This window comes from Mus caroli, chromosome 1 (assembly GCF_900094665.2).
Source record: "Mus caroli chromosome 1, CAROLI_EIJ_v1.1, whole genome shotgun sequence".
Taxonomy (NCBI): Eukaryota; Metazoa; Chordata; class Mammalia; order Rodentia; family Muridae; genus Mus; species Mus caroli.
Window position 1 is genome coordinate 146564436 of NC_034570.1, and position 18771 is coordinate 146583206.

An 18771-nucleotide genomic window follows, 5' to 3' on the forward strand; every position below is an offset into this window, starting at 1 on the left:
GGTTTCTCTGTGTAGCCCTGGCTGTCCTGGAACTCACTCTGTAGACCAGGCTGGCCTCAAACTCAGAAATCCACTTGCCTCTGCCTCCCGAGTGCCGGGATTAAAGGTGTGCCACCACGCCCGGCAAACGTCAAGGTTTTAATGACTGCAGAAGTGCTGTTCCTAAAGACCTTGCCAACAGTAACTACTGCTTTTCCCCCAAAGGGCAGCAGACTATGGGGCTGAGTGGAGCCCAGCAGCACAGCACAGGCTTGGCATGCCACAAAGTCCCAGGTTCAATCCCCAGCACCACAGGTTGGGAATCTTTCCTGTCTTGGAACCAACACACTTCCTTTTTGTCTGACTCTCAGATCAAAGCCCACCATGGTACTACAATGACAGCTATAGATCTGCCTTTTATTTCCTTCTAGTCTTCAGAGTCTACTATACACATACCCGTCCAGAGATGTGTGTCTTTGTGTAAAGTAATTAAACAAATCCATTAGATTAAAAATAAAAGTCAAACAGTGCCCCCCCCCCCACATGCACAAACTGGGTAAATAGAGTAGACATGCATGTGCGTGCACACAAATACACACTGTAAGACTTCTGAATGTGCAGTGATCAAAAATCAAACACGTAATGGCTCAGAGGTGTTTCTGGTATTACATGTCTTACATGACTGTATGGTCTTGGTTTAGAACATACAACATGTGCACTTTGTACTGTGTGACACTATGCCTGCTATACTATCAAAAGGTGTCCCAAACACCTCAATTTAGATTGAGACTATTGTATGTTATGAATTAGTGTTTTCTGATCTTATAGAAAACAGGATAAAGGGAAACAGAACTTAGGTGTTTTCTACTGTTAACTCTTTAGCATGTAAGTATCAAACTAGTTAGTAACTCTTTGGACAATATTATGTTTGATTTTAAAAAGTGCTGTTTGAGTTGTTGACTTGAGTATCATATAAAAAATCTTTAAATGAATTTTGGCTTTAAATTAGAACAGAATTTCCAACAATTTCTGAGGCGGTTCCAAATATACCTCTGCCATTCTGCACTACGGGTTTATGCAAAGTAGTGCTCTTAGCATTGAGAGCTATGAAATCAAAGTATCAGTCAACTCTGAGAAATGCTGCAGATGCTCTATGTCCCCCAATATAAGATAGCAGTCAAGATTGGATTCTTATGTGAATAAACAAGCACACCCACTTCACTAGCATGCAGATGTGTTTTAATCTATGTTAAATTTATAGCTACACACCCAGGAAATGCTTGAAAATCTTTTACTTACTATCAGCAAGTGTTTGGTTCATATACCTATATACCCGAGACTGCAAGAAGATTTCTCAAAGTGGGGAGAGTACAAAAGGGAAAAGGTTTAAGTACAGCAGGGAAATGTGAAGAGAATGTGGTCAGGGTCTTCATGACATCCTTGTGAACAAGCTGGCAAACAGGTAATATGCTGTCTGACTCCTGGAAGGACTTCCTGCCTCCGATGTGTTCGAGCCTTTGTGCTTTTGTTCTGCTCCCATGCCCTCCCACCATCAACTGTACTCCGTGCATCTGTCTGTCCCTAGGCTGTGAGCCCCGAGAACTTTGCGCTGTAATTCACTCTCCAGTGCTTAGCACAGTGTAGAGAAGGTACTTGATCATTATCTGGGATACAGCTCTTTTTAGTGACTGCAGAATTCGTGGTTTGGGTTTTTTTGAGATGGGTGTCACTTTGTAGTCCTGGTAGGATTCAAACTCATGGAAATCCTCCTGCCTTAGCTTTCTGCATGTTGGGATTATAGGCACATGAATACCATGCCAAGCTCAGTTCTTGTTTTTCAAACAATGACTTAGATGGAGGTAGGCATATCAATTGCAGATAATACAAACCTAAGAAACATAGTAGATATTTACAAAGAAGGAACCAACAAATGTGATAACCTGGGATGATGGCCAAATTTCACAAGATTAGGGGCTTGGAATATAGATAGGATAAGGGTTGGGATGACCCAGTGGGGGTCTTCATACTGTGATTCTAGTCACTCTAACAACTATCAAAGTGCCTGAAAGCAAATCCTGGGCTTCTCTCTTTGAGTCTAGCCATAGAGGCCAGAGGGGAAGGGAGGATGAGGAGGGGAGCCCATCAGGAGATTCAAATGGCTTTTACTTCAACATTTAAACTATAACTCCTGTCCTGGCCTCTCCTGGTTCCCTGCGTAGGGCTTCGTGTTGCTGATAACTCTTGCCTTTACTTCTCTTTCACATTTCTATCTATGCCTGGCTGTAATACTAATAGAACTATTGATACACTTTGGGGTCCCCTAGACAGGCCTACTGAATGGGTGCCTCACCTACTACCATATTTGATGGCTCTGACCCAGCAGAAGCCAGATTTATTTATCACTTCTGAAATGGCAGTTATGGCTATTTTGGAGGAGTCAGCAACACTGGATAGGCAGCTCAGGGCAGGGACACAGAAGGCAGCAGTTCTAGAAATGGCCTTGGAAGGGATGCTGGTGTCTCCTCTCCTTCCTGACTGTAAGCTACACATGAGCTGGGAACTAAAGCTCTAGGCCAGGTCTTTATCCCTTGTGGTGAACAGCTTTGGGGTTGGATCTCTAGGTTTTCATGACAGCAATGGGTTTCATCTATCTATCCCTTACTGTCAGCTCACTCCTAAATGATTTTAGGGTTATCCTTTCAGAGTTGGGGAATGTTACTGTAAAAACTGAAATCTACCTCTGTGTGGAGACACACCTCAGCTCTCCTCATTCAGCTGGACAGGTCACGGACCTGGCTCAGAGAGCATCCCAAGGAAGGAAGATGGTGCTCTTTTCCTTCCTACAGTCCCTAGCCACTAGCCTGGTCCCTGTCAGCTACCAGGAGGTTTGGCTGCGTCTGTCTGCCTTTCTAGTCCTGGAGCTGACCTCCATGCAGGCTTATCTTAAACAGCACAGCATGCTTTCCCCCTTCTCTTCTCTACATGTAGCTCCTGGGCAACTGTGAGAATTACAGACTGCTTGGGCTGGAGTTCAAATTCTAGTAAACTGTCATCAAGCTTTTAATAAAGAAAGGGGGGGGGTGCGGTGCTGGGGAGATGGCTCAATATGCAAGCTTAAGGATCTGAATTTGGATCAGTAGTAAAAGCAGGGCGCAGCTGCACACCTGTAACTCAGTGCAAGCAGAGGTAAAGACAGATGGGCCTCAGGGGCTTGCTGGACAGCCGGTGTAGTCAATCAGCAAGTGAGCTCTAGGTTCAAGTCAATGAGACACTTTCAAAAAGTAAGGTCTTTAGCAATAATGGAAGACATCGGTGGACAGACAAACTGACATGTGCATACATGAGAATATACCACAATCTTAAAAAGGAAATTGTAGTATTTGTATAAAAAATGAATCTAGAGAAATCAGACTAGTGAAGTAGGCCTAACAGACACAAATATGGTCTTCTTTATAGGTGCTCTTATTTCTGCATCACAGACATAGAAAGAATGAAACGATGTTGGTCAAAGGGTACATGTCCAACCAGATGTAGAGTAAAAAAAATAATGCACTTTATGTTTCAAATATCGAAGTAAAATTTAAATGGCTTACCATTAAAAAAAAAAAAAAAAAAGCCCATCCCTGGGTGACATAGCTCCTCCAACAATGCCACCCATCCCAAACCCTCCCAGTCTACCAACATGCTACCAAGCATACAAATATATATGAACCCCATTATGGGGGCCATTCTCATGCAAGCACCCATGAGGCTGAAGGCCTGGAGTCCCAGCGCTAGAAAGGCTAAGGGTAGAGGAATGCTACAAGTTTGAGGCCAGCCTGGGGTACACAGTGAGAACAAGCTTAACCTGGGGAAACTCTGCTGAGAGGGACAGACAGATAAGCAACCAACTCCCTAACAAACACAAATAAAAATTAGCTGTCAAAAATGTCAGAATCAAAAACCAGAAAGACTAGGCATAGTGGTTCACTCAGGAGGCTAAGGTGGGAGGATTGAGATGAGATTATTGCCAGTCAGGTTCACATAGTAAGATCCAGTCTCAACATACACAAAGTTCTAGCAAGCCTAAGATAAAATTCTAATACAGTTATAAAAAAACATTGGATTAAACATAAAACACATATATAATGTAGATAAAAATCTTTTAAGAGGAGCAATATCAAGTACCACTCCCCAAAAATAAAAGGAGTGGGGTCTTAACAGTGGGAAATGCTGAAAGTACTTCCCAGAGGAAAGAAAGGAGAGCGGTGGGGACAGCAGGTGAAGGAACACCCCAGGGAACTGGGGACACAGCAGGACATTTCCATATCTGAGCAGACATGCCTGCACATAAGAGGAGTAGAGTCCCCATCTAACTCAGAACTCACGCAACACACCCCCATGCTCTTTCCTAGAGGAGTGTCCTGGATGCCTGAGGAACAAGAGAGGTCAGATGGCAGTGACATAGGATCTTCAATGACTCAGTTGCTCAGGTCAACTGTCATCTCAGAACACCATACTCGGCTTCCTTTCTCAAGTGAGAAAGGCTGAGGGCCGGGCTATAACTCTGAGTGCCCAAGGCCTGGGTCAGATCACCATCAGCAGCAACAAAAAAGGCAAGAGTTGAAGCAGACAGTTTAGGTAAAGACCCAGAATCTGAAAATCAGACGTTAACAGGATCCTGAAGGCTGTGCTTGAGGGCAGCTAACTCAGACTGCAGAGAGGCACAGAGAAAAGGGATTATGTTACGGTCTACTCTTTTCCACCTTTGAAACATTTTTATAAGTAAGCATGTAAGATTTAGCAAAACAGATAAGAATGGACTTTAAAAAGGAATGAAATTACAGCTAAATAAATTCTTGTGAAGATTTTCAAAACTTGGTAACAGGCAAGGCAAGACACTCCCTCTCCCACGTGACTGTCATGTTTATAGCTGCAGCCACAACACTGTAAACTCTGCACACACCCAAAGGCACGTCACTTCTGCTAATATAAGGAAATTACCAGAAACATGTGTAAAAAATACAAAATTTTCACTACAGCAGAGGACTGGTTAAACAACTAAAAAAAATTTACAATGTATTCACATGAATGATTACTTCCATATAAAAATAGAGTGGTCAAAAGAATTATAAACTAGCCTTTGGCTGAGGCAGCCATCTTCCAGTACTCCCCAGAATGACAAGCACACAGGAGCAGGAGAGGCCCTGCCTGTAGGCCTGTAGCTGTCCCTCTGGACACACCTACACAGGTTTACAAGAAGCCTGATAAAGATAGCAAGGGAATGGACACTGTTCCCGTGAGTGCCTCAGGAAGGTTACTGTGGCAGAACTAGGAGGTCCTATGGCGCCACCCAGCATGCTGCTGGCAATGTTATTGTCAACAAGCAAATTAGGGTCAAGATTCTTGCCAAGAGAGTTAATGTGCACACTGAGCATGGTGAACACTCTAAGCACTGAGATGGCTTCCTGAATTGGGTGAGGGAAAATGACCAGAGAAAAGGCCACCTGGGCTAACGCACGCCACGTGAGAGGGAGCCTGAACCAGTGCACAGAGCAGGAGAGAAGGCCAGGCAAGTGTGTATGTGGGCATAGGAAATGAGGACATCTGCAACGAAGACAAACAGCTACATTTATTACATAAAATAGTCGTTCCAAAAAGGAGCTATGGTCTCCATTTGGGGAATTCTCTCTACAAAAACTTAAAATCCACATGCATTGAAATACTGAGTTATTTTGGTAGTAATATTTTTTAATTTATCAGAACTTTCTAAATTTTCTAAGCCATGAGTATAATAAAAATTTTAACTTTCAAAAATTCTTATTTTTGAGCCTTTCTTCTTCTGTACTAAATGATTTGCTCTTTACACCTTCATATAAAATGTAAAACCAGGAGTTTCTATAAATCCTAGATTGTCTAATAGTAAGAGACAGGGTAACTTGTATTTCTGTTATTAGACAGTTCAGGAAATTAATACTGGCATTTCATCATACACAGGAAATTAATACTGGCATTTCATCATACACTAAGAATAAAAATCCCATGTAAAAAGCTAGAAGCATGGAAAAATATGACTAGCAAAAAGAACATTCATATAATACATTTTTCTTATCTTATTTATTTCTTATTTATATCTTAAATTCATTTTCTCTGACAGATGTGTGGTATACATCCTTATCCCAGTATGCAGGGGCAGAAGCAGGTGGCTCTCTGTGAGTTTAACAGGCCAGCCTGTTCTATACAGAGAGTTTAAGGTTAGCCAGAGCTACCTAGCCTGTCTCTAAAGTAAAATGTAAAGAGTTAAGTAGAGAGAAAGTCTGACTATAGCCCAGGTCAGTCCTGAGCTCTCAATCTTCATCTTCAGGCCTCTGGAGTGCTGGGATTATAGGCATGTACCACTATGTCTGAAAAATCTCTTCAATCCTTATAACATAGACATAATCTTAAATTTTAAATGACACATCTTCTTTGTTTAATATTTGAGGATTTTCTGGTACCATATTGAGAAATGCCTGTTTAAATGGCCCTGTCTGGCACTGGATATAAGCCTTTGATGTCAGAATTCAGTACCTTTATTTTGTTACGTTTCCATAAAGAGCTTCAGATCAGTCTGTTAATTATTCACATCTTAGACAATTTATTTACTACTTCTGATTACTGGTTTGGGCCTGAAGATAGCTCCAGATCGCCGCCCTCCCCTTCTACTAAGATGATATAACCTTTGATGCCAAAGCCTTACTAGCAATAAGTCTTGCACAGTAAGGGTTTAAGCACTGAACTGTTATACTATTCATGCCTGTTTTTTTTCACACATACTTAAAAAACATATCTAAGACATCTTGCTTAACATTCTCAAGTAGCTGTCATCCACTATTATCCCCATTAGCTGGCTCTTCCTCCACTTTCATTTCAAGCATTCCTCCATGATTTCTTAAAGTTATAAATTTAAATGTAACCTTGCAGTTTCCACCCCTCGGAAGTCCTTGCTTCAAAGATAAAGTCAGCCAGGATAAGACAACACACGGGGGAAGGTTGGGTGTTGTGTATTAGTAACACAGGCCATGCCTGTTATTCCAGCTCTTAGAAGGCTGGGGCAGGATGACTGAGTTAAGAGGCCACCCTGGGCTACACAGGGAGACCCTGTCTCAAAACAAAACAAAACTAAACAAAACAACAGAATCATAGCACCTACAATTATGCACTATACTTAAAATAATGATAATGAGGAACTATGGCTGGTTTATGTATACCTTAGCCTATATTTTTTATTATTAGAGTGTACTCCTACTTATAAATAAAAATGTATTGGAAAATAGTATGCCACATTAGTCCAGCAGCAGCTTCATCCAGCTGATATTTGCCCTGTCTCCTAAAAGCATCAAGTGGCCATGTCAAATGGCTGACCTATATATCTTCTAGGTTTTTGTGAATTCTGTCCTAAGGACACATTTTGAGAGTGTATCCCTGCTAAGCAACATACATGCCTAAAAATAAATATATATTTAATTCTCTTAATAATTCGATCAGGTAGGTAGTTATCACCTTCATTTCGCAAACAGAGAAAAGAGACCTAACAGGTTCTATACACTTGCCAGGGTAAGTGCAGACAGCAGGGTAAGTGGCTCCAGGACCCACTCCACTCCCCTGTTATTTCACTACCTTCATCTGAGGTTCACTCAAGGTTTGGCTTATCAACTTTTCCACAAATGTCTGTTGGCTAAGCCAATAGAACAAAAGAAAGCCATTCCTCACACAGGAGAGGAGATGCCGCAGATGAAGCTGTGGAGTTCCAATCTCATGCATTCGGGGTAACTACAGGCACTCTTCCTGTTGGAAGCTCTCTACATTCTGAGTTAGGGTAATGCGAGCACTGACCAGGATGTGATCTACTCGGTCTCTCTTCTTCCGTCCAAACTTCATCATTTTCTGCCAATCTGTTTTGTGGTTTGGCTCCTTCTTAAGACTAAGCAGTTTGAGTACTTCAGTTGTTATGAAGTGCTGTTGAAATGAGAGGGAGACGTAAACCACAGCATACACATCCTTAGTCATGCTTACAACTCCAGAGACAGATCTGTGCTCATAGAAGAACACAGTTTTATTCCTCTTACAATATAGAGGGGAAAGCATCTCAAACACTCAGATTGTAGTCACGTAACAAGTTTGTTTATATAGAACATATAAAAGGAAACCAATGGTATATCTTTAAAGAGAAATCACTTCAGAGTTGAGTTTTTAAAAGAACCACTGTTCTTTTAAGAATAAACACTTTACTTATGTGTTTATGTGTGCACATATAAGCATATTCCCATAGGAGGCCAGAGGAGGGTGCTGGATTCCTTAGGGTTGGAGTTACAGTCTGTTGTGAGCCACCCAACATGGGTGGGTACTGGGAACTGAATGTGGGTCCTTTGTAAGAGTAGAACACATGCTTAACTGCTCAGTTCTCTCCAGCATGTCACTGCTAACTTCAAAGCAGAAAAACTGGTGAAGAAAACCTAACGTGTAACTCTGACCTGGAAAGGCCAGATGAGCAGTTAGGAGAATACCGCACTAGAAGAGCACACGCCTCCACCTCAAACGTTACATAAGATGCTGACCGTGCCTCAGAAAGAGGAGGCAAAGCTCTGCTGCCTTGTTTGGGTTTTGACATAGAGTATTATTACTCTGTGGCCCAGACTGGCCTCAAACTCATTGCAATCCTCGTGCCTCAGCTTAGATATGCCGAGATGGTAGGCATGTGCCGCTGCATCTGTAGCATGGGACTTTAATATTAACGGTGTCTAATCAACCATCCTTAAAAATCCATTTCAAGTTAAAAATATTCAAACCTTAATATTAAAGTGAGTATTCACTGTGTACTCTATGCTTCATGTATATACATATGATATACAGTATCTAGTCTATGCTTCATGTACACACATATGATATATAATATCTAGTCTATGATTCATGTATATACATATGATATACAGTATCTAGTCTATGCTTCATGAATATACATATGATATGCAGTTTAATGATGGCCTTTATATTAGGTGTCTTGTCTTATTTTAGATTATTATGTTATTAGCAATTTATTTTTTACTATTTTTGAAGGTATTTCAATAAACAATGATCTCAGTGGAGGAGAAAGCTATATTTATAAATCAGAATCATTGGACAAGATTCTCAAACTGCTGATGTGAGCCCCAATTCTACTCCTCTGTCTGTAGACAGGCACATGATGTACTCAAGAGATGTATTAACTTGGATGAGTCGAAGGTATAAAACGTGCAGTGGACTGTGAAAACGTCTCTGTGAAGGATCGAATGTAAGTAGCTCAGGTTCTGTGGGCCACATGGTCTTCGCCATCTACCTGCTGTCTACTAACTGTACTACTGCAGCAGAAGGTAAGCACAAGGACGTCTGCCTGTGGTCCAATAGCACTTGATTGGTAAAGGCTATGGCTCATAGTTTGCCAACCTCTGACCACACGTAACATAGCTTATAGATAAATTGGTGTCTGCAAACATAAAATCTTTTTAGAAGACTTTTTAGGATTAAGGAAGTTTGAAAAACTCAACTCCTAAGCCTCATTGCTCAAGAATAACCCTGGAATCGACAGTATTAACTGTACACTTGAGAGCAGAATTTCGGGCTCCTTCCCCAAAAGCTCCATTTTAAACAACCCAGATGATTTTTATGTCCATACATTAACTCTGAGAAGCACTGCTCTGAAAAGGAACTTCTGTAGCCAGGCCTGGTGGCTCAAGGATGTTATCTTAGCACTTGGGAGTCTCAAAGACAAAGGACTAGGACTTCAAAGTCAGCATAGGCCCTATCTCAAACAACACACAACAAAAACAACAACAAAACTTGCTGACAGAAGAAAATACATGAATATATTGGATAGACTACACCAGCATGCATGTAAGACCTGACTGCCCAGTGTCTAAAGGCCAGGAGTCAATACTATTACTATTACTGTTGACTCCATGAACAACTACTCATGTATATATAGACAAGTGCCCACTTCTATGTCATTTATAGATCTGTATAAATAAAAAGGAAACCAAAGGAGATAATAGAGTTTGCAGCTTACCTTGATTTCATCAAGGTTATTTGGATTTTTCACACGTCGGAAATAACTAGAATTGATTCTGCATGGCTTCATCCAGACAGGCTGATTCAAGTTGGGATCCTCAGCAAATATTTCCTCAAAAATCTCTTTTGTTAAATCAAAAACCGCCTTAACAGAGAGAAAAGAAAAGAAAGGGGAAAAAAAGAACAAAACAACAGTAAGAAAGTGGTCGAGAATCCAGATTTCAGACAATGGATGGGAAGCGAAGAACAGCGGTGCTTTGTTACCTGTTTGTAGACTCTTCTACTTGTGCTGCCTATGTCTAGACCTTTGCTGGCACCACCAAGGAACGTGGCAGGAAGACTGAGGCCATGAAGGTCCTGACCCAACTCTTTCCATTTCCAAAGCTCCTCTGCTGCATTATGGACAAGGCTTTCTACTTCCTCTGCTGTATGGGGAACTGCCAATAATGTCTCACATGGCTTCTGGTGTGCTCGCTTAGGTTCTGCCATTAGAGGTACGATTGTTTCTTCTGCCTTATTCTTTTGGATCTTGTGAGAAGAGCTCAAGCCAAAATCTTCATCAAACCAGTCTTGATCATCTAATGCGCTCAGGAACTCTCGGCTGATCTCAAGTTCAGCAAGTCTCTTAGCTAGCTCTTCCTGCCCACTGGCACCAAACACTGGGCTCTCCTATAGAAATAAACATTCAGAGAAAGGACCATTTAGTGACGTCACCTTACCTAGCAGCTTTTGAAAGATAATGCACACCTATTACTTATGTGTTTTAATATCTCTGTAAGAAATGTAAAATTACAATATAATGGTCACTGATGAATAAGAAAAATCTATCTTCTTTCCACTCTTTTGCTTTTATAAACCTAGTCATTAAATTTTATAATAAAATATTTATTCATTAGTTTGTTTTTTCCTTTTACATATCATGAATCATTCTATTTCTGAAGGACTATCACTAGAATTCTGACATGGGAAATGAAAAGCCTTACCTTTGGTGATTACCTGGCTCAAGTTAATCAAAACCATCCCTTTCCTTAGTTATCCATGGGCAACCTACCCAGCTGACAGTCTGAGCCTATGTCATAGAGGCCCTGTTTCAGGTTTATCAGAATCATCACCACAACTGCCAATCTCTGTAGGGTGCCATAACTGAATAGACGGGTGAGAGAGACCTGGGCTGAGAACCACTGGGGAGTTCCAAGGAATGTGGAAAGAGATATAACATGTGGACTGTATACAGGGGCCATCAACAGAGTAGTTTAAAAGAAGTTTCAGTTTCCACAACCTGACAGTGTTCATGACAACCCTATGGTGACTACTCATGACATAACAGAGGGCAATTATACTTCAGATGGAAAAACAGCTACAAGTCCTCTAAAAACAGTATTTAATACGCAGCAGGCTGGGGAGATGTCCACCCCCACAGAGCGAGTGGATGCTACAAAGGAAGGCAGTCAGAGTCCTCTCTAGATAAATACTCACAGGTCGGGGACACAGATCAGGAGAAGAAATCTCTTCTTTTTCATCTTCCAATTCAGACCTTAAAAAGCAACTTGGAACACTGGGTGATTGTTCCTCAATATTTTGGGGTAGGTCTTGGGGTGGTACTTTCTTTTGGTCAAGAAACTCCTGATTGCTAAGCTGGATTTTCTCATTTCTAGCCTTTTTGACTTGTTGTAGTTGACTAACTGTGTCTTTCACAAAGACTTGTAGTAAACTGTCTGCTAGTAAGCTGACTGTCTCTAGTTGCTGCTTTGACTTTTTTTCTTCACTTATTGATGACTTCAGCTGAGCTTCCAATTGGCTTTTTTCTCTTGTTAAAAGATCCAGAAGAGGGGTAGAGGGCTTTTCCAAAACTTGAGAATAAAAGTTCTCTTCCTTCTCTGCAGGCTGCTGTTGCTTTGATTCTCCAGAAAATGTGTTGCCTGAAGTAGCAGCATCTGCAGCCGCAGGAACACTTTCTGTGGCATCAGAAACAAGGACTTTGTTCTCCTTATAAGAAATCAGAGGATCTACTGAAGACTGTTGGTGACCATGGACCTCTAGGACCTCAGAAGTGTCTGTTTCTATGTTAAGGCTTCTATCTTTATCCACTGAGGCATCTGTATTATGCATACTAGGTAGTGATTTCTCACAAAAATATTCAGCTATATTGTTTTCTCTGTCTTTTAGACCTTTTATATCTTTCTGCTCTTGACTACAGGGTTGGTACTGTTCATCGGCGTAAGACTCTTCATCTTCATTTATGTCTATATCATCAAAGTTTTCTAGAAGGGGAGATATTTTTTGAGGAGGAGCAAAAATACCATGCTTGTCTTTGCACACAAAATACACAATCCCATCATAGGTCCCATTGTTGTTTCCTTCAGGCTTGTCCAGCTCCACTCCAGCCCAGAACCCTTTAGCAAAGTCAGTCTCACCTTTGAACCGAAGAGTACCTGGCTGAACACTGCCAATCAACACCCTATCCCCAATGTGGAAATCTAGTAGCTCCTCTGTGGCAGAAACTGCAGCCAGGGGGAGGGGCTCAGTCCCCCCCTGCTCGTGCCCCACGTCACTGCGCTCCTTACTCTTCATTAGCTCTGTGGGTGACCTGAGCTCCAGCAGCCTTTCAGAGTGGACACCACTGTGAACAGAGAGGCTTTTCTCACCGAGACACTCGCTGATCTCCTCATCGCTTCCAGACCCCGTGTTTCTGCTTCTGGAGCTCCTTGTGAGCTGTGCCTTATCTCTGGGAGACTGAGAGTCTTTCCTGAGCGACGGTGATGACACCTCAGAGTCATCTTTACTAATCTCGTCAGCAGAAACCCCTTTCTTGAAAGAAGACACTTCGAAATCTTCCGAGTAGGATGAGTCTTTGGGAACAGAAAGGTGTCCTGAGCACGTGGAGTCCCCACTCTCCCTGCATCCTTGCTCAGGGATGCCTCCTGCTGACTGGATGTCTGCACTGCGGGCATCTGTACTCTGATTGGACTGACCCTCTTTCAGTGCTTCCTCTTTTTCATCAAACGTTTCCGTGGCTGGTTTAACTAAGTCTTGCTGCACATTTGCAGAGTCTGAGGGAAGCTCTTTACTTGACAGGGTTTCAGAGGTCAGGTCTAGTTTCAGTAGGACTTCAGATCCTCCTGACTGCTTACAACAGGCATCTTCAACCTCACTGCTCTCCAGTTTCATGGACTCTATTTCTTGTATCTCTGATTTCTGACTCGTATCTTCAGCCTTAGCCTCTGACACGTCATAAATGCGATCAGGTGCATTTAATTCCTTCACAGGAGAGAACGAGGGTGCACTTTCAAGAGAATCTCTAGACTCTGTCTGTGCTTTTCTAGATGACAGAACTGGAGATGAGGCTTGCAAATGTTCTATCCGGCTGTCCAACTCAACCCCTCTCTTTGCATATGCAGATAGTGACCTTTCTGATATGGCTCTCTCAGAACATGATAATGAAGAATCTTAAAGAAAAAAAAAAACCATAAAATTATTCAATCATAATCTTTCAGGTCTGAGACCCAAAATTTAAATGAAAGTCAACTCTCAGTTAAGAAAGCTCTGGTCAATAAATATGACTTGCTCTGATTATCATATGAGGTTATTTTTTTATTTTTTTAAAAAAACTGTAATAAGAATAAATAAAACGTGCCTAGTGGTGGTGGCATATGCCTTTAATCCCAGCACTTGGGAGGCAGAGGCAGGCAGATTTCTGAGTTCGAGGCCAGCCTGGTCTACAAAGTGAGTTCCAGGACAGCAAGGACTATACAAAGAAACCCTGTCTTGAAACACAAAAACAACACAAAAACAAAAAAAGAATAAATAGAACATTAAAAATTTTTAAGTTTGGAATAATTTATAAAGTAACAGGGACTAAGTTTATGACACCATTATTCAACATGCTTGTTGGGAACATGACCATGGGAAAGCAGGCTATATAAAGAATGTTGTCTTCAAGCAGAAGAACATGATGGGGATATACTATTATTCTTCTTAAAAATAAATTTTTGGTGGCTAGAGAGATGGCTTAATGGTTAGGAGAATTTGCTATTCTACTGGAGGACCCAGCTTCACTTCCCAGTACCTACATGGCAACTCACAACCTGTAACTCCAATTCCAGGGGACCTGATGCCCTCTCCTCAGGCATGAGACACACATGTGATGCACAGGCATACATGTAGGCAAAACATCCAGAATATAAACAATAAAACATTTTTCAAATGTAACACATTTTTCTGGAGACCCTAAGTTCCCTAATGTGTGTGTGTGTGCAAGAGAGAGAGAGAGAGAGAGAGAGAGAGAGAGAGAGAGAGAGAGAGAGAGAGAGAAAATAAAAATATGAGATTATGTTTGAAAATTTAGGACTTTAAGGGCTAAAGTAGCAAATTAAGAAGAAAGTATGATATAATGAGCTAACAACTCAGGAATTAGGTTTTATATTAAAATCTCTACTTTATCATTACTGGCAGGAAAGTAGCTTTTATTTGCCTCAGTTTAGTTTCTTCATATGATTACATTTTATTTTCAGTAATCATTTTCTAGTAATTGTTATCTTTAAGTTAAACTGAAAAAGCTACATATGATTATTTAACACATTATGTAACATAAACAATTACCAGGGAAGAATTTAAAGATGTTAATAGTATGCAGCTATTTGATTTTCATGTCTCCCTTTTTATCAGAAATGTGGGACAATAAAAACTGGCTTAAAAAGAACTGAGATAGGAATCTTGGAGTTACCTCCTCACCCTACTGCTCTAGGAGACCTGTCACCAGTGTCTGTGTCTGGATCCTTCTACCCGAATCTCTCAGGATGAACTTCAGGCTCTTCCCACACTCCAGCACCTAACAATCCAGTTGCTGCTGAATCATTAAGACTTGGCTGTTTCTGCCTAAAGGACCTCCCCTCAGTGTTTTTCCTACCACTGTTCAAGGAGGCCTTCACTAAGAGACGACATAAACTTGTGAAGCACCTGGTAGTAACTTAGCCCTACCGCAACCTCTACATTGGCCCTCTGAAACACAGCTTCAATTTGTATAACTTCAAGGGTGTTTACGATGGAGTAGATTGGCTGAGTAACCAGAAGGTTTGGCCTAGGAGGTGTAGACTGAAAGAGGTCTATTTGCTGGATGCCAGCCATGACTTCCTGGTAATAATGAATCCAGGACAGGATCATCTCTGCACACCACGGCCACAACGAGAGGAGGAAGATCCCACAACAGTGCCGAGGAAACCAATAACTGTTTATGCTGACTCTGCCTTCATGGCAGATAGTCTCAAACCCTACCGTGATGTCTTGGAGGAGAGTTTCAATGAGAGATTGACTATAATGAGCTTGAATTTTAAGGAGATGGAACCGCAAAAGAAGGCTCAGATACAAGGTGTTAGATCCCTTGAGATATCCTGGGATCTGTAGTGACATTCAGCCAGCTTTAGGTCACCTGGCATGGGCACACTGAAGAGTAGTCTGTGCTCTTAACTCTCTAGACATCTCTCTAGCCTCAAAAATAATCACCACATGACATAGGCTGGCTTGGATGTCACTATGTAGACCGCCTTCACCAACTTCTGCCTGTGTAGTAGTATTGAAATTAAAGTGGTGCATGCTTTAAAAAAAAAAAAAAAAGAACTGAGTGCGGGAACATAAGTTCCCAACAGATGCTGCCCTTGGGATCCTAAGGTAAAGGGGTGACTTGAGCCCAAGAGTTTCTCTTCAGAGTGAGCAACAATCCAATCCTGTCAGTAACCAGTCTGAGATAAGTGCTAAGGATCTAACTTGGAAAGACATTACATGCTCTTAAGTGCTCAGCCATCTCTGCAGCCCCAGAAATTCACTTTTGTAGAGGTAGAATTCTGTAGGTCTTACACTATGTCTACACAACTTTTTTCTTTCAGTAACATACCAACATGTTCAGCAATGGATGCCAAGGACCCTCTGGAACGCTCTGACTCTGTTACAGATTTCCAAGTTTTTGCTGTTTCAGATCTGAAGTGGAAAAAGTAATAAGATGAGATGCAAATACTGCATGACTGACAACAGTAAGCAGGCGTCCTTAGACAAGCCTCCCCGCCTCCCTGCAGCAGCTACTCCTCCTGTGTCTGACTCTTGCCATTCTCTGTGGATAATCTCAATGAGACGAGCAGAGACCACGAGGCAATAGATAGCTTACCTTGTCCTTTTAGCTACATATTTCTAGATTTCTAACCATTCAACTTCCTTCCCTGTTGCTCTCTGAAGACAAAAGGCACATCTTTTATATTCCTTGTTTTATATGTACGCCTCAATCATTAAAATTAAAACAAAGAATATACACACACATTCTCTCTCTCTCCCTTCCTCCAGTGACTTGCTCCACACTGACCACACCTCCAGTCCCTCCTTGTTCACCAGCTTCCTTCTCTACAGCTGCTGGCCATGCTGTTTGCTTTCTGCCTTTTGCTTATAATAACTTAAATGTTGCTATTTAGCTTTATTTACTACTTGCATCCCCCTTTTCTCTAAATGCATGTGTTTCCAGCTTTATCTACCCTCTTTCTGACATCCACACAACTCTATTTGTATGAATCATAACATCTCAAAATTAACACTTAAAACCAACCAAGGAGCCAGGCATCGTGGCACACGCCTTTAATCCCAGCACTCGGGAGGCAGAGGCAGGCGGATTTCTGAGTTCAAGGCCAGCCTGGTCTACAAAGTGAGTTCCAGGACAGCCAGGGCTATACAGAGAAACCCTGTCTCGAAAAACAAAAAACAAAAACAAACAAAAAACCAACCAAGGAAATCCTAAGTTTCCCATAAGAACCTCTTTGCTTTTAAGATAACGAAAGCCTATCTCAACTGACTAAGAAATACAGGAGCCCTTGATTTCCTGTTTCCCATCCAGCACTAATTAGACAATACCACTTCTTAGAAATTTCTAAAGTATATCTTCTTCTTTCATTACTGCTGTTTATTTGAGGCTTGGTTTAGACTGCTTTTCTTTTGGCATCTAAGCCTATTTCTTCTACTCTTTCCTTAATATTAAAGTCAGAAAGCTCTCTGAATACAAATATCTTCTGATGTTGGAGACTGAACATAAGCTAAACGTGCTGATATTCTGCTGGTGAACAAGAGCCCTATTAACTGCTGGTTTAAAAAAAGATCTATTACCCTGATTAATAAAGCTGCTCAATAAGTACTTTATTTGCTTATGTGTATCCCAGGCTGACCTTGAGCTTGCTAATGTAGAGGGGGTGAATTAAACTTCTAAGCCTGCCTTTACTTCCTTAGTGCTGAGATTACAGGAGCTGGAGTTACAGATGGTTGTGAGCCACTCAATTTGGGTGCTGGGATTGAACTTGAGTCCCCTACAGGAGCAGAGTATGTGTTCTGAATTACTGAAAAATCTCCCTAGCCCTGTTTGTTTCCTTTCTTCCTTCCTTTCTTAAAGAAATGCGTGTGGGTGTTTTGCTGCAATGTATGACTGCTGCAGTGGCTACAGATGCCAGAAGAGGTCTATCAGACTCCCTGATCTTAGGTTTACAGACTGCTATGAGTTGTCATGAGGGAGATTTGAACAGGGTCCTCTAGAAGAGCAGCCAGTGCTCTTAAACGCTGAGCCATCTCTCCAGCCCCTTAGGTGAGGGGCTGGATAATAATACATAAAAGTTGCACTATGCATATCAGGCTAACCTGGCGCTCACTATGTAGCCTAGGTTGGTTTAGAACTCATGATCCTCAACCTCCTGAATGCTGGCATTTCAGGCAGGAAACACCACACCCAGCAAAGCAGTTTAGCTTGTTCCTGTTTTCTTATACCAATGGGGATAAAAATCGTGAGTCTTGTGCATGGTATACAAATGTTCCACCATGAGCACTCCCAGCCTTCAAAATCCTTTAAAAACAACTTTAAAGGCTCACATCTCACAGTAAAATGTGAACTACTAAAACTAAATGAACACAAAGCCTTCCCAAAGCTGGGTGTGGTGGCGCACGCCTTTAATCCCAGCACTCGGGAGGCAGAGGCAGGCGGATTTCTGAGTTCGAGGCCAGCCTGGTCTGCAGAGTGAGTTCCAGGACAGACAGGGCTACACAGAGAAACCCTGTCTTGAAAAACAAAAACAAAAAAACAAAAACAAAGCCTTCCCAATGTGGCTTTTCCTTATTTCTCCAGTCTCTCCGAACTCCAGCAGTACCCAATCACATTTACCGGGTTTTTTTTCTCTTCATCATTCACGCTTCTCTTCTCTTCGCTTTCACATATGCCTGTTTCTCAGAAGCCTCTTACCCACTGTCCAAACCATTTAACTGTTATAACTTGACTTTTTAATCTAGTATAACATATATTCTACTATTGCTATCTAGTCCCTTGTATATTTTTTTACTGGATATATAATATTCTATTACCTGAATAGAACCATAATTTCCTGAGATATTTCACTCATTTTTGGAATTAAAGATCATTTCCAATGTTTTATAAATATAAATGAATGTTATAATAAACACAAAGTTTGCTATAATAAATATACTTAGTGCAAACAGAAATTTTTGGTATGACATATTTTATCAAGCTAATTTTCTAGACACAGGGTTGTGGAGTTAAAGATTACAGGTGTTTCTAAGACACTGCCATATTTTCCAAGGACCCACATGCAGCTGTCTGCTCCTACCGCAGTGCCGCAGTGCCGCAGACTGGCTCTAGCTGCACGGCCTGGTGCAGGTGCACTTGTCGTGTGTAACACGTTTATGTGCATGAAACAAACACTA

The 18771-nt window shown here is 41.5% G+C and overlaps 1 protein-coding gene and 1 pseudogene across 6 annotated transcripts in view; one reads left to right on the plus strand and one right to left on the minus strand.

Annotated features, from left to right (window-relative positions):
• Window positions 1-18771, minus strand: part of Cep350 (centrosomal protein 350) — a 131746-nt gene that overhangs the window by 5711 nt on the left and 107264 nt on the right. For all 6 annotated transcript variants that reach the window (XM_021177416.1, XM_029481954.1, XM_021177402.2 and 3 more), the window contains 5 exons: window positions 15929-16011; window positions 11518-13487; window positions 10306-10710; window positions 10040-10186; window positions 7834-7956 (listed from right to left, as the gene is read on the minus strand). In XM_021177416.1, the coding sequence (XP_021033075.1) occupies window positions 7834-7956; window positions 10040-10186; window positions 10306-10710; window positions 11518-13487; window positions 15929-16011 (2728 nt within the window). The remainder of the gene's footprint in view (window positions 1-7833; window positions 7957-10039; window positions 10187-10305; window positions 10711-11517; window positions 13488-15928; window positions 16012-18771) is intronic.
• On the plus strand, window positions 14658-15563 carry LOC110309307 (annotated as a pseudogene).